General features: G+C 33.5%; 3 protein-coding genes across 3 annotated transcripts in view; 1 reads left to right on the top strand and 2 right to left on the bottom strand.

The window, feature by feature from the left end:
• Window positions 1-15,155, top strand: part of LOC127733159 (serine/threonine-protein phosphatase 6 regulatory ankyrin repeat subunit B-like) — a 298,437-nt gene that overhangs the window by 235,124 nt on the left and 48,158 nt on the right. The window lies entirely within an intron of this gene.
• Window positions 158-12,162, bottom strand: LOC127733168 (uncharacterized). Its single transcript, XM_052242519.1, has 9 exons — window positions 11,968-12,162; window positions 11,474-11,569; window positions 11,085-11,206; window positions 10,278-10,478; window positions 9,431-9,469; window positions 6,813-6,970; window positions 6,432-6,608; window positions 781-918; window positions 158-340 (listed from the first exon to the last, which is right to left on the bottom strand). The coding sequence occupies exons 1-7, from the start codon at window positions 12,014-12,016 to the stop codon at window positions 6,467-6,469; spliced, it is 807 nt and encodes a 268-aa protein (XP_052098479.1). The 5' UTR covers window positions 12,017-12,162; the 3' UTR covers window positions 158-340; window positions 781-918; window positions 6,432-6,466.
• Window positions 2,153-4,061, bottom strand: LOC127733556 (zinc finger protein 862-like). Its single transcript, XM_052242901.1, has one exon. It carries the CDS (start codon window positions 4,059-4,061, stop codon window positions 2,535-2,537), a length of 1,527 nt encoding a protein of 508 aa, XP_052098861.1. The 3' UTR covers window positions 2,153-2,534.

Genomic DNA, 15,155 nt, shown 5'->3' with positions numbered 1-15,155 from the left:
ACTGTTACGCAAAAAGAAATATCCCCATTACAGCTTGCTCAACATGGAAGTGGGGTAACAGGAGACTTTATTTGCACATGTACAAATAAAGCAAAAATTTATTTGTGTACCTGTTATTTGTACAATAGTTAGTTGATTGCAGGATAAAGTGAGGCATACAACTTTGATATCTTATGCATTTCTTGGATTGGCAGGCACCCAAACCAAGTATAAAGATGATGGTCTAGCTGGGGGTGTCTCAACGGTGGCAGAATCAGCTGCTGGTACTACTGGTATTTTTTGCAGTGCTGTTGTATTGGACGTGACAATAAATGGGACAATAGATGTAGATGGAAAACAGCTGAAAGAAAAATAACAAGGCTATAGATAATATACATAGGTAACAAAATTAAAAACAGAATACTTGGTCTACTATTACATACATTGATCATCAGAAAAAGTCACACAGTAATGATATACAGAACAGAACTATAACTATTGGTGCTAAATAAATATGTGCATTTTTCATTCATTATTTTGTACATAAATCAGGCTGTTAGTTTTCTTGTTTGAATGGTTTTAGATTTGTCATTTTGGAGCCTTTTATAGCCAATTATGCAATATGAGCTTTGCTCATTGTTGAAGATTGTGCGGTGACCTGTAGTTGTTAATTTCTGTGTCATTTGGTCTCTTGTGGGAAGTTGTCTCATTGGAAATCATACCACATTTCCTCATTTTTATATTAATATATTTTTTAAACATTTAAATGATAAAAATTATTTTAAGAAACATTATACTTACTTCCGTCCCTGTATGGATGTTGAATAGTCGAGACCAGCTCTTTTCGGCATCAATACTCTACCTCCTCTGCTGTTGAGGCTGCATTCACCTGCAGTAGGGTAGATTTAACCCACAGATCAGTTTTCTCTTTAAATTCTTCTACGATCTAAGAAAAATATTACAATAATATAATTAAAATAACTGTTACTTTCCTATAGGCAATTCTGTCAGTGCACAAATTTAAAACTAGAGGCTCTTAAGAGCCTGTGTCGCTCACCTTGGTCTATGTGCATATCAAACAAAGGACACAGATGGATTCATGACAAAATTGTGTTTCGGTGATGGTGATGTGTTTGTAGATCTTACTTTACTGAACATTCTTGCTCCTTACTATTATCTTTATCTATAATGAACTTGGCCCAGTAGTTACAGTGGAAAATATTATGTAAAAATTTACAAAAATTTACAAAATTTATGAAAATTGTAAAAAATTGACTATAAAGGGCAATAACTCCTTAAAGGGACAATTGACAATTTTGATCATGTTGACTTTTTTGTAGATCTTACTTTGCTGTACATTATTGACGTTTACAGTTTATCTCTATCTATAATAATATTCAAGATAATAACCATAAGCTGCAAAATTTTCTTAAAATGACCAATTCAGGGGCAGCAACCCAACAACGTGTTGCCTGATTGGTCTGAAAATTTCAGGGCAGATAGATCTTGACCTAATGAACAATTTTATTCTAGTCAGATTTGCTCTAAATGCTTTGGTTTCAGAGATATAAGCCAAAATCTACATTTTACCCCTATGTTCTATTTTTAGCCATGGCGGCCATCTTGATTGGTTGGCCGGGTCACCGGACACATTTTTTAAACTAAATACACCAATGATGATTGTGGCCAAGTTTGGACAAATTTGGCCCAGTAGTTTCAGAGGAGAAGATTTTTTTAAAAGATTACAAAAATTTATGAAAAATGGTTAAAAATTAACTATAAAGGGCAATAACTCCTTAAGGGGTTAACTGACCATTTTGGTCAAGTTGACTTATTTGTAGATCTTACTTTGCTGAACATTATTGCTGTTTACAGTTTATCTCTATCTATAATAATATTCAAGATAATAACCAAAAACGGCAAAATTTCCTTAAAATTACCAATTCAGGGGCAACTACAAACAACGGGTTAAACGATTCATCTGAAAATTTCAGGGCAGATAGATCTTGACCGGATAAACAATTATACCCCATGTCAGATTTGCTCTAAATGCTTTGGTTTCAGAGATATAAGCCAAAATCTACATTTTACCCCTATGTTCTATTTTTAGCCATGGCGGCCATCTTGGTTGGTTGGCCGGGTCACTGGACACATTTTTAAAACTAGATACCAGGGTTTCAGCTAGGATTTTGAGACCTTTAGTCACTTTTGCGGAAGACAAAAAATTACCTCATAAGCATATAAATAAATAAAAACCACATCATTATTTCATGTTTAGTATTTTATTTTCTATTTCAGTATTTCATGAGTAAACAGATACAGATATAACAATAAATCCTGAAATAAAACAGTATTCATGCATAAATAACATATATATATATTACACAATACATAAAAATAGTTACTATTTGATCTACATAAAAGCTACTATTACACTATCACATAAAAATAGTTACTATTTGACCTACATAAAAGCTACTATTAGCATAAAAAAGAGTTGCTTAACATTCTATGACAACTAGATCTAACTACATCAAACTTCACACTAGAGTCCACTAGTAAAACAAAATCCTCCTGTCCTTAGCCTTGCACCACAACTCAAAAGCCCTTCTAAACCTAAAAGACCTCAAGTCAGAAGGATGGAGACAGATCTTGAGAAGAGTGTTGACAGATGAGACCCTCAACCTGTTCCTGAGATATGTCTTAATGAGATTGTACCTACTGAAACCCCTCTCACAATCAACTGAAGATAAAGCAGAAACAAGACAGATAGAAAGAAAGTTGGCTACATTAGGATAGTCCACAGCAAAGGAATCCTTACACAGAAGTGAAGACAAAGCACTGTCCATCCTAACACCTTTGTAACCTGGTAAGACCTGCTTGAACATCAACCACTCCTCCCTGAAATGGACCTCACTAATCAGAGCCTTGTGACCACCCTTATCCTGACCAAAATGCTTGCACAGAAAATCTACCTGCTCCTTACCATAGGAAAGCAACTCCTGACTACCAGCACTGGGAACAAACTGGGGGTCAAAGATGGATAAACTCTGGAAAATCTGCTGAGAAGGAAAACGACTCTGGAGATTCAAGACCAGCTGATCAATGAACTTGACCCTAAGACTCTCAAAATTCGACCTCTGACTGGGACTGTCCTTGATAAGATTGCCACCAAATAGAAAGTTACCACTCTCCTGAACCTCAGAGGGGACTTCAGACAGAAAGGATTCCAACTTAGGCCCAGCAGTAGACTTCATACCAAGAATAGCAGCACAGGCAGGGTCAATAACATCCTTGATAACAGAAAAAGTCAGATCCTCTCTCTGAAATACACGACTCACTCTACAAGTAACAATACCCATAACATCACCCATGAAGTGAGAGACAGCTAAAAACTCATAAGTAGAAATAAACCTAACCAAGCCACCAGCAACAATGTTACCACCTTCCTCATCCACAAGCAAACAGCCAATCAAGATATCAAAGTTATGCAAAAGAGAGGAAACAGAACCTTCAAAGGACAACCACCTTGTACTGAACACCACCTGAAACCTTTTCTCTGCCTTGTCAAAAATAGTAGCCATAGCTTTTAACTCTGACATGTGTTTACATGAATGATGATAATATGTGTATACCTCATTAAGAGTACCCTGGTATTTCTTCAAATAATTAATAGAATTGGCTGCCTGTGATGATGCTAAGGCTAGCCTGTGTGCAATACAATGTGTCTTAATTATGAAAGGGTTTTGCTCTGAAAACTTAGTAGTTACACCTGACCGTATACCAGTCATTACACTAGCACCATCTGTAGAGATGGATATACACTTTGAAAAATCTAAGTCATACATATCAAAAAGCGTTTTTACAGCAGTAAATATAACATCAGCAGTACCACCAGACAGTTCAAGAACAGATAAAAATCTTGTTACAGACACATTTGATTTTATGTAACGTACATATAACATTAAAGTTTTTTCTGTTGTACGGTCAGTTGATTCATCAAGCATGACTGAGTAGTAAGCAGAGGCTTTCATGTCTTCAATAATTTCCTCGTCAACGACCTTGGCTAGTGCAATCTGCATGTCCTGTCCAGGACGGAGTCTGAGCTGGTATATTTTGCATTCTTTGCTTTCTGAATTGCAGACACAGATTCTACACCCTGAAAAAAGAAGTAGAATATTGTAAAATTATGCATAACGTAGTTATCACTAAGACATAAGTATTTTAAATAATAATTTACATTTTGTTTCTGTCTCATTGGCAATTACCACTAAGCAACACAATTCTATCATTTAATTTATCTCTTGAACATTTATACGAATTTCGGCATTTCGTCATTTGTAAAAAAAAATCTTATTTTTCTTTATTTAATCTTTCACATTTACCCATTTTCCTCATTTTCTGAATTAACATAAGTCTCATTGACAACTTACTCCATATTAAGAAAATCGCTAATATTTTATTGAGGGAGGGACGAAGGCAATTTTTATTAAAACAAAATAAAGCAGACAATCACCACATACATGGAAATCAAGTAGATCATTGACGTCGTTGTACAGTGATGTGGACAGGTTGTGTTTTGCCATCCAGAAAATGTTTGACATAGCTGCGGTAACTTCCTTCTCGTGAGTTTTGTTGGCTGTAGCAATGCCTTGGTCCCAGTCAGTTCTCATGATCTTGGTTTGAATGGCCTTCTTATGGTCGGCGCTCTTTATGTGTTTTTGGATGTTGTCTTTTAACATCGTCTGGCATCCAATCGTAAACGAATTAATCATTTTGGCTGTTTTGCAGTCTTTGCAGTACATTGCGTCGGTATCTGCGTCAAAGTAAATGCATGGGAAAATCTTTGACCATTGTGGTTTAAATTTTGAATTCTGAAGACGATCTGATCTAGATTTCTTGTTACTGGTTTGAACTTTGGCCGGAACCTTTGACCCCGGGTCATGTGATGAAGTGAAGAAGTTTGTAATCATGGCGGATCGTAACGTGACAATCGTGAATAATTGTGGAGTTCATAATGTTTGGCTATTTATCACAACCAAAGGCATTTTGAGAAATTTGAGTTGTTTGTCTAACTATGAGCAGTCTATTCATGATAGCATCCAAGCGGACTTTAATGTTCCCGTTGATTGAATGATTACTTAAATGGATTATTTATGAGAACCGTTAATGACCCAATTATCGGATTATCTATACCAACAGTTTATGACACCTGTTGAAACCATTAATTAGCTTGGGGTCATAAACTTGTCTGAAACATGTAACAAGGTAACTTTAAGTGAAAATTTTATGGCGAAAATTTTTATACTTTAAAAATTTTAAGTGACGAAATTGATTTGAAAAACTTTCGTCATTTCGAAAATCCTTTCGTATTTTGCGAAAGTGACGAGCGCTAGCAAAATCACTGCTAGATACCCCAATGATGATTGAGGCCAAGTTTTGTTAAATTTGGCCTAGTAGTTTCAGAGGAGAAGATTTTTTTAAAAGATTACAAAAATTTACGAAAAATGGTTAAAAATTGACTATAAAGGGCAATAACTCCTTAAGGGATCAACTGACCATTTTGGTCAAGTTGACTTATTTGTAGATCTTACTTTGCTGAACATTATTGCTGTTTACAGTTTATCTCTATCTATAATAATATTCAAGATAATAACCAAAAACGGCAAAATTTCCTTAAAATTACCAATTCAGAGGCAGCAAACCAACAACGGGTTGTCCGATTCATCTGAAAATTTCAGGGCAGATAGATCTTGACCTGATAAACAATTTCACCCAATTCAGATTTGCTCTAAATGCTTTGGTTTCAGAGATATAAGCCAAAATCTACATTTCACCCCTATGTTCTATTTTTAGCCATGGTGGCAATCTTGGTTGGTTGGCCTGGTCACCGGACACATTTTTTAAACTAGATACCCCAATGATGATTGTGGCCAAGTTTGGACAAATTTGGCCCAGTAGTTTCAGAGGAGAAGATTTTTGCAAAAGTTTACGGACGACGGACGCAAAGTGATGAGAAAAGCTCACTTGACCTTTCAGGTCAGGTGAGCTAAAAATGAATTAACATTGCCAAGCACAATCAAAGATAACCCCTTAATGGTGATTAACATAATTTTGTTAATGTATGTCCTTTTTGTCTACATTTATGTGCTACTCTTTTATCATACTACATTATAGTGATATTGATTGTAACACCAGATTGTGATCATATAAATGGTTTGTGAATTGCAAATATAAAATCTTTTCAAATAAACAGGTCTTATGGTTGAATTTTTTACTTGCTTTATAATGATTTTACATATAGAACCGTTTAGCAAACAAAGATTTCCAGTAGGGAACCTCATTAGGTTGGATTTTAAAATTTAAGAGCAACAAACAATTCTATATTCTATCTGTAATAGAATGGTATAAAATGATGAAAAAACAAATAAATGAATATATTGTATTCTTACATATTTTGAAAATGGTACTATATCGTCCACCATTTTCAGCACTGAAGCCAGCGTACCACAGCCATATCTTCATTTCCATAGAGGATAATGGACACTGCATTATAAATGCAATTTCCATTTGCTGTGGACTGGTAAGCTGTACGTTCCCCTATGGAAAGTGGTATTAAGTCTTTATACCTGAAAAAAAGGACATCTCTAATATTACCTGATTTTCAAAGAATATTAACTGTAAACAAAGCAAGATAAACAAGGATTTATTTCTAATCTTGATATAGGATTTAATTCAGGCTATATTGAAAAATTATTTTAAAACCAGCACTTACATGTAGGTTATCAACTCAAATTCTATGCCCACTAGATGAAACTTGATTAATAACTTACTTTTTGTTGGTATCTATTAAGGTGTTGGGCCTCCAAGTATTTGACAGGGTGTCTGGAAAAACAGGAATGTATTCCCAAATAACTCCTGCCAAACCCCACAAATCATCCCACGACGTAATCAAACACCTCACTTTTAAACATTTTTCTTCTAATGTAATCTAAATAAATATAAATGAAAACAATTGTTAACTTAAGGAAACAAATTTTAAAAAAATAAAATGCTCTGCTGGGGCGCAGCTTGATACGACCGCAGAGGTCGAACCCTGAACAGTTGGGGCAAGTATGGACACAACATTCAAGCTTGATACAGCTCTGAATTTGGATTGTGATCAAATATTTGACACAGCATAGGTTTCTGACACAGAATGAATGTGGTCTAAGAAGTTCAAATTTTTTAATTTACCTGTTATGGTCCAATATCCAAAATCTAAATACATGGTTAGATTCAGCATATCAAAAAATCCAAAGAATTCAATTTTTGATGAAATATAATTTCCAATGAAGTTTATTAAACTAAAGTTATTGGCAAATTTCCAATGGAATTTATTAATAATAAAGTTTTTGGCAAATTTCCAATATACATAATTTAAAAGTAGATTAGGTGAGATAAACAAAAAAGCTTCATCAGCAACATTTTATATTGGCAAATTTCCAATGAATTTCATTAAACTAAAGTTATTGGCAAATTTCCAATGGAATTTATTAATAATAAAGTTTTTGGCAAATTTCCAATATACATAATTTAAAAGCAGTTTAGGTGAGATAAACAAAAAAGCTTCATCAGCAACATTTTATATTGGCAAATTTCCAATGAAGTTCATTAAACTAAAGTTATTGGCAAATTTCCAATGGAATTTATTAATTATAAAGTTTTTGGCAAATTTCCAATATACATAATTTAAAAGCAGTTTAGGTGAGATATTCAAATGAGTTTCAATTACCAACCTTACACTGCCTTTTAAATTATGTTTTGTACTTAAGTAATTGTCCATTATCCTGGAAACCCTTTTCCCCCCTTTTTTGCACCTTATTCCTTAACAGTTTAAGCCATAACTCCAAAGACAATTCTTACCATCCCTTTGTGGTATTCCAATATCCAAAATCTAAATACATGGTTAGATTCAGCATATCAAAGAACCCCAAGAATTCAATTTTTGATGAAATCAAATAAAGTTCAATTTTGGACCCTTTAAACCTCAATGTGGACCAATTTGATAACCGGGCCCAAATATCAAAAATCTAAATACATGGTTAGATTCAGCATATCGAAGAACCCCATATATTCAATTTTTGTTAAAATCAAACAAAGTTTAATTTTGGACCCCGATTTGGACCAACTTGAAAACTGGGCCCATAATAAAAAAACTAAGTACATGTTTACATTCAGCATATCAAAGAACCCCAAGAATTCAATTTTTGTTAAAATCAAACTACGTTTAATTTTGGACCCTTTGGACCTTAATGTAGACCAATTTGAAAACAGGACCAAAAATTAAGAATCTAAATACACGGTTAGATTCGGCATATCAAAGAACCCCAATAGTTCAATTTTTGATGAAATCAAACAAAGTTTAATTTTGGACCCTTTTGGCCCCTAATTCCTAAACTGTTGGGACCAAAACTCCCAAAATCAATCCCAACCTTCCTTTTGCGGTCATAAACCTTGTGTTTAAATTTCATAGATTTCTATTTACTTATACTAAAGTTATTGTGCAAAAACCAAGAAAAATGCTTATTTGGACCCTTTTTTAGCCCCTAATTCCTAAACTGTTGGGACCAAAACTCCCAAAATCAATCCCAACCTTCCTTTTGTGGTCATAAACCTTGTGTTAAAATTTCATAGATTTCTATTTACTTATACTAGAGTTATTGTGCGAAAACCAAGAAAAATGCTTATTGGGCCCTTTTTTGGCCCCTAATTCTTAAACTGTTAATTGGGACCAAAACTCCCAAAATCAATCCCAACCTTCCTTTTATGGTCATAAACCTTGTGTTTAAATTTCATAGATTTCTATTAACTTATACTAAAGTTATAGTGCGAAATCCAAATGTCTTCGGACATCAAAGACAACGACACCAACGTCATACCAATATACGACAGCAAAAATTTTGCGGTCGTATAAAAACTGTTTGTTACTATATATGTGATGAATAAGTTTTAGCAATTAAAAACATTTCAGACATTTCAAAATAAAAACAAAGGAATTTTCTAGGCGCAGCAAGAAACAAGGAAATGTTTTACAGTTATACACAAATGACTTTTTCAAATAGGTGAAGTGCTTCTAAGATCTCAGAATATACATGATAGCATTTTTCAAGTGTGTCTCTTATAAACATGCATCATTTATTATATTTGTCATTTATTTTGTCATCCTGAACATGCATGAAATATTCAACACTGGATGTTTAGCAACCAATTTTCAATCAATCAATCATTTTTTTGTGTTAATGGTGTTTTTTTGCATATACCCAACATTTATGTTTCAACTGACCAATTTACAGCTTTCTTTGTACATTGAATTTAGTTAAAGTAGAAGGCCATAAAAGTGGCCTCTATGTGTTTTTGTTTAAAATAACCTTAAATTTGTGCATTATAAAAAATTCAAGTTATATTTTACCTCTTCCGTGAAAATTGAGTGTATTCTTTCTCTTTTCACCTATAAAATACACTTCAATCTTAAAATGTTTTCAGTGCATCTACTTTTATATAAAAAAAAAACCCACACATTTTGTAATATTAACAAAAACATAATAAAAAATAATGAAAAATTTTCCTGCTACTTAATATCTCCTGTTGCTGAAAAGTTAAAGACTTCCTTAAAAATAATGTGACTGTTCATATTGATTTTCCTACTATACCATGTTGTTTACCGAGCCTGGAAAATTTAGGTATGCTCTGGGTGAAGTTATCAATCGTTAAATAAACTTATTCTAAAAGGATAACAACTTAACACTGTAATTAGATCTTTAAATATTGCAGTGTTTATATTGGAATAAATATTGACTATTCCATCAGTAAATTAAAATCATACTAAATCTATTCGCACATCTGTTGATACTTGTATCGTGTTATTTCACAAGGTCATGTTTTTCTCTAAATGTTAATGACTGTTAATGATGTATTTACACTAAATCCAGTGTAATTCATTGGTTGTCTTTTGTTATCATATTTGTATATTGTTTTGTACACGAATCAGGCTGTTAGTTTTCAAATTTTATTTGTTTAACATTTGTTATTTCAGGGCCTTTTATGGCTGGATAAGCGGCATGGGTTTTGCTCATTGTTGAAGGCTGAACAGTGAACTATAGTTGTTAACTTCTATGGCATTTGGTCTCTGGTTGAAAGTTGTCTCATTGGCAATCATACAACATATTTAATTTTTTTTTTAATATATACAATGAATGACTTTAATTATATATGAAAAATTAAAAGTTCCTAAACATAAACAGACATAAAAAAAACACCTGTATCGAATGATCTTCATATCTAACGTGTGTTTCCCCCTCCAGCTTTTGCCCTTTCTCCTGTCCCGTCTCTTGAACTATTACTCCCCCTTGTTCTTCGTCGGTCTCCTGCACTACCTTGTCCCCTTCTCCTGTTTCCTGAGGCTCTATTTGATCATGGTGGCCAGTTTCTATACATTCTTCTTCTGTACCATTTATATACTAAAAAAAGATATTCAAAAGCAAGTTGCATTACAACTGATTTAGGAGACTACAAAATTTGATTGATGGTGTAAAAGATAAGTAAAATAATGATTGTTAATTTTAACACTGTTCCATCAAAAGATTATGCCCATGGAATACACCAATTTTAAAATAGTTAAGTGTGTTGCTGAAAGAACAATTAAACCCAAAGAGCTGTATCTTAAAAGAAATATGTAAATAACATAAATATGAGCAAAAGGCATTACAAAGGATTAACTGCCCAAGGGAAAAGAAATGGGTCAACATGCTGATGTTTTCTAAGCCAAAGGCTTTCAATATCACAATACACAAGACCAATAATCACTGTACATTAATAACAAAACACTGTTATACAAAAATGGCATAAAATAACAACAAGTAGATAATTTAAGGAAATAAATGTAAATGACTTGAACACTTCTTTTTCGGTTATGTGGCAGTTACTCTGACAACCCCATTTTGAAGGGAGAGGATGCTTCCACATTATCTAAATATATCATTAATCTTATGATATAAATGTTGTGAATGAAAATTATGATTCATTCTTTATTTATACAAAATGTAAGCTGTATTATAAATACTTACACGAAAACGGCTAGCAAACATAGATTTATTAATTTTCTCTGGTCTTGTAGGAGAGATTCCCTTCTGGTGTTGAAGGGATTCAACCAGGGTCATCAACCCAATTTGCTTTATACATTTTTTGCCTAAAAATTATAGAATGTATATAAACTGCAGCCAAGTGCCAAAAATGTCATGGAATTTTTTATTTACTCAGTTCTGATTTATTCATTTGGATATTTTATCTGTTATCTATTCTATTTATCTTGAAAATAACATATTTATATATACATGAATAAAGAAAAACATTGTCAAATTCTATTATCTTTCTATCTTGAGTTTATCATTTGATATATCAAAAAAATTGCCAGAGACAATTTTTCTCTCATATCAATCCATCTTTGTTATCTCACCATCAGACTGATCTACTGAAACAAATGGTAAGCCAGTTTCTTTCCAACAAGATGGACAATTTTCTGGCTTATACCAATTTCTTCTTCCATCTTTATCTGTAATGTTGAAAATAAATAAATAAAAGTTCTATCAGAGATGAGATGTAATGACATAGGGCTTGCAATGATGAAGAAATTTCTATAAAATATAATTTGTAAGAATTATTGTATATAATACAATAATTACACACTATACATGCTATAGGGATATATATACAGTAATCTGATGACAAGTCCATCAAAGTTTTGATGTATGACATGTCATTTACTCTTGCATCATAGCCCCTTTATCAAGGTTAAATAGAAACTTACTATATCCTATCAGTAAGTTATAATGGTAAACCATTAAGAATGTGCTATTATAAATGTTTTCAAGTTACAAGGATATAACAATGGAAACCATACGTTATTAATATTAAAGAAAGGAAAATACATAAAAATATATTGTGTCATACTAGATAGAGAAGTCAGTGGTCCAGCTGATTGGGATATCAGCAATCTCATGATGCCAACATCCAAATCATAGACGTGAGTTTCCAGCACAGAAGAGGATGGTATTGAAACAATATTATTATCATCTGGAGCCTAATCTGGAGTGTTGTCTGCCTCTGAAAAACAAACACTTTATCAGTATCATAAAATTATGGTTTAACAGCTCTAAGTTACATTATGCCACTTTTCCCTCCCACTAAAAAGACTCATTTCCCTAACCATAAACATTTATGCATCTATTTTTCTATTTGAAAAATATTGCAACATGTAGCCATATGTGCATTATGCAATAAAATCCAGCCAATAGTTTAAAAGGGGTCCAGTTGTTGTAAACAGTGAAACATAACTTGTGTAAGAAAATAAATGTGGAGCAGAAAAAAAAGGAAAAAATTACACATGTAGATGGATATATTATATATATAAAGAGACCATGGCATGTTACTTACAGTCTAATTGGTCCACGGTCTTCTGTTTCATTGTGATCCAGGATGTGTTAATAGATAAATAAATTATAAGTCCATGGTCTCATGTGTAATATGTATAAAAGAGACCATGGAATGTAACTGACAGTCTTATTGGCCCTCTACTGTTTCTTTGTGGTATTAGATTCCATGATATGCTTATAACAGATATATAGGTCCATGGTCTCATGTGTAATGTGTAATATGTATAAAAGAGACCATGGCATGTTTCTGACAGTCTAATTGGTCTTCTGTTTCATTGTGGTTTAAGAGTCCATGATGTGTTGATAACAGATATATAGGTCCATGGTCTCATGTGTAAAATGTATAAAAGAGACCATGGTATGTTTCTGACAGTCTAATTGGTCCATTGTCTTCTGTTTCATTGTGGTATAAGAGTCCATGATGTGTTGATAACAGATACAAATGTCCATGGTCACATGTGTAATGTGTTTAAAAGAGACCACAGCATGTTACGGTCTTATTGGTCCATGGTCTTCTTTTTCATTGTGTAAAATGCATAAAAGAGACCATGGTATGTTTCTGACAGTCTAATTGGTCCATGGTCTTTTGTGTCATTGTGGTTTAAGAGTCCATGATGTGTTGATAACAGATACATAGGTCCATGGTCTCATGTGTAATGTGTATAAAAGACACCATGGTATGTTTCTGACAGTCTAATTGGTCCATGGGCTTCTGTTTCATTGTGGTTTAAGAGTCCATGATGTGTTGATAACAGATATATAGGTCCATGGTCTCATGTGTAAAATGTATAAAAGAGACCATGGTATGTTTCTGACAGTCTAATTGGTCCATTGTCTTCTGTTTCATTGTGGTATAAGAGTCCATGATGTGTTGATAATAGATATATAGGTCCATGGTCTCATGTGTAATATGTATAAAAGAGACCATGGTATGTTTCTGACAGTCTAATTGGTCCATGGTCTTCTGTTTAATTGAGGTATAAAAGTCCATGATGTGTTGATAACAGATACATAGGTCCATGGTCTCATGTGTAAAATGTATAAAAGAGGCCACACCATGTTACTATCTAATTGATCCATGGTCTTATGTTTCATTGTGGTATAGGAGTCCATGATGTGTCAATAACAGATGTATAGGTCCATGGTTTCATGTGTAATATTTATAAAAGAGACCATGGTATGTTACTGACAGTCTAATTGGTCCATTGTCTTCTGTTTAATTGAGGTATACAAGTCCATGATGTGTTGATAACAGATACATAGGTCCATGGTCTCATGTGAAATGTGTATAAAAGAGACCATGGCATGTTTCTGACAGTCTAATTGGTCCATTGTGTTCTGTTTCATTGTGGTATAGGAGTCCATAATGTGTTACTAACAGATCTATAGGTCCATGGTCTTATGTGTGATATATATAAAAGAGAAGGCCACAGCATATTACGTTCTAATTTGTCCATGGTCTTTTGTTTCATTGTGGTATAAGAGTCCATGATGTGTTAATAACATATGTATAGGTCCATGGTCTAATGTGTAATATGTATAAAAGAGACCATGGTATGTTACTGACAGTCTAGTTGGTCCATTGTCTTGTTTTATTGTGGTTTAGGAGTCCATGATGTGTTGATAACAGATATATAGGTCAATGGTCTCATGTGTAATATGTATAAAAGAGACCATGGTATGTTACTGACAGTCTAATTGGTCTATGGTCTTCTGTTTCATTGTGGTTTAAGAGTCCATGATGTGTTGATAACATATGTATAGGTCCATGGTCTCATGTGTAATGTGTATAAAAGAGACCATGGCATGTTACGGTCTAATTGGTCCATGGTCTTATGTTTCTTTGTGTGTTGAAAACAGATACATAGGTCGATGGTCTCATTTGTAATGTGTATAAAAGAGACCTTGGCATGATACAGTCTAATTGGTCCATGGTTTTATGTGTTATTGTGGTATAAATGTCCATGATGTGTTAATAACATATGTATAGGTCCATGGTCTCATGTGTAATATGCGTAAATGAGACCATGACATGTTACTGACAGTCTAATTGGTCCATGGTCTTCTGTCGCATAGCTTTATAAGAGTCCATGATGTGTTGATAATAGATATATAGGTCCATGGTCCATGGTCTCATGTGTAATATGCATAAATGAGACCATGACATGTTACTGACAGTCTATGGTCCATGTTTTTATGTTTCTTTGTGGTTTAAAAGTCCATGTGTTATAAACGGATATATATGTCAATGGTCTCATGTGTAATATGTATAAAAGACACCATAGCATGCTACTAACAGTTTAATTGGTCTATGGTACTATTTTTCATTGTGGTAAAAGAGTCCTTCATGTGTTTCTAACAGATATATAGATCCATGGTCTCATGTGTAATTTGCATAAAAAACGGAAACGGCAGAGTCAACGATATCTAGTCTGATTAATCATTTTACAGTCTTAATAAAAAAAAAAGTGCAAGAAAAGGGGGGGCGTACGCCCTCTACGCCCCCCTCTGGATCTGCCACTGACCAGTGCTGATTATTCCCTCTCAAGGTTATAAACTGTTTTTTAAATTTGAAAAATGTTATCATCATGATTATTCACAATCCCAAGCCACAGCCCAGTAAAATTTTCCTCAAAAAAGGCCATCATTAATTTATAACAGACAAATTTTCTGCGTTTATTCATTCTGGATCTTACAAACATTTTT

This window comes from Mytilus californianus, unplaced genomic scaffold, assembly GCF_021869535.1.
Source record: "Mytilus californianus isolate M0D057914Y unplaced genomic scaffold, xbMytCali1.0.p SCAF_3, whole genome shotgun sequence".
Taxonomy (NCBI): domain Eukaryota; kingdom Metazoa; phylum Mollusca; class Bivalvia; order Mytilida; family Mytilidae; genus Mytilus; species Mytilus californianus.
The sequence above is the reverse complement of the archived record's forward strand: the minus strand, read 5'-3'. Positions and strand labels throughout refer to the sequence as shown.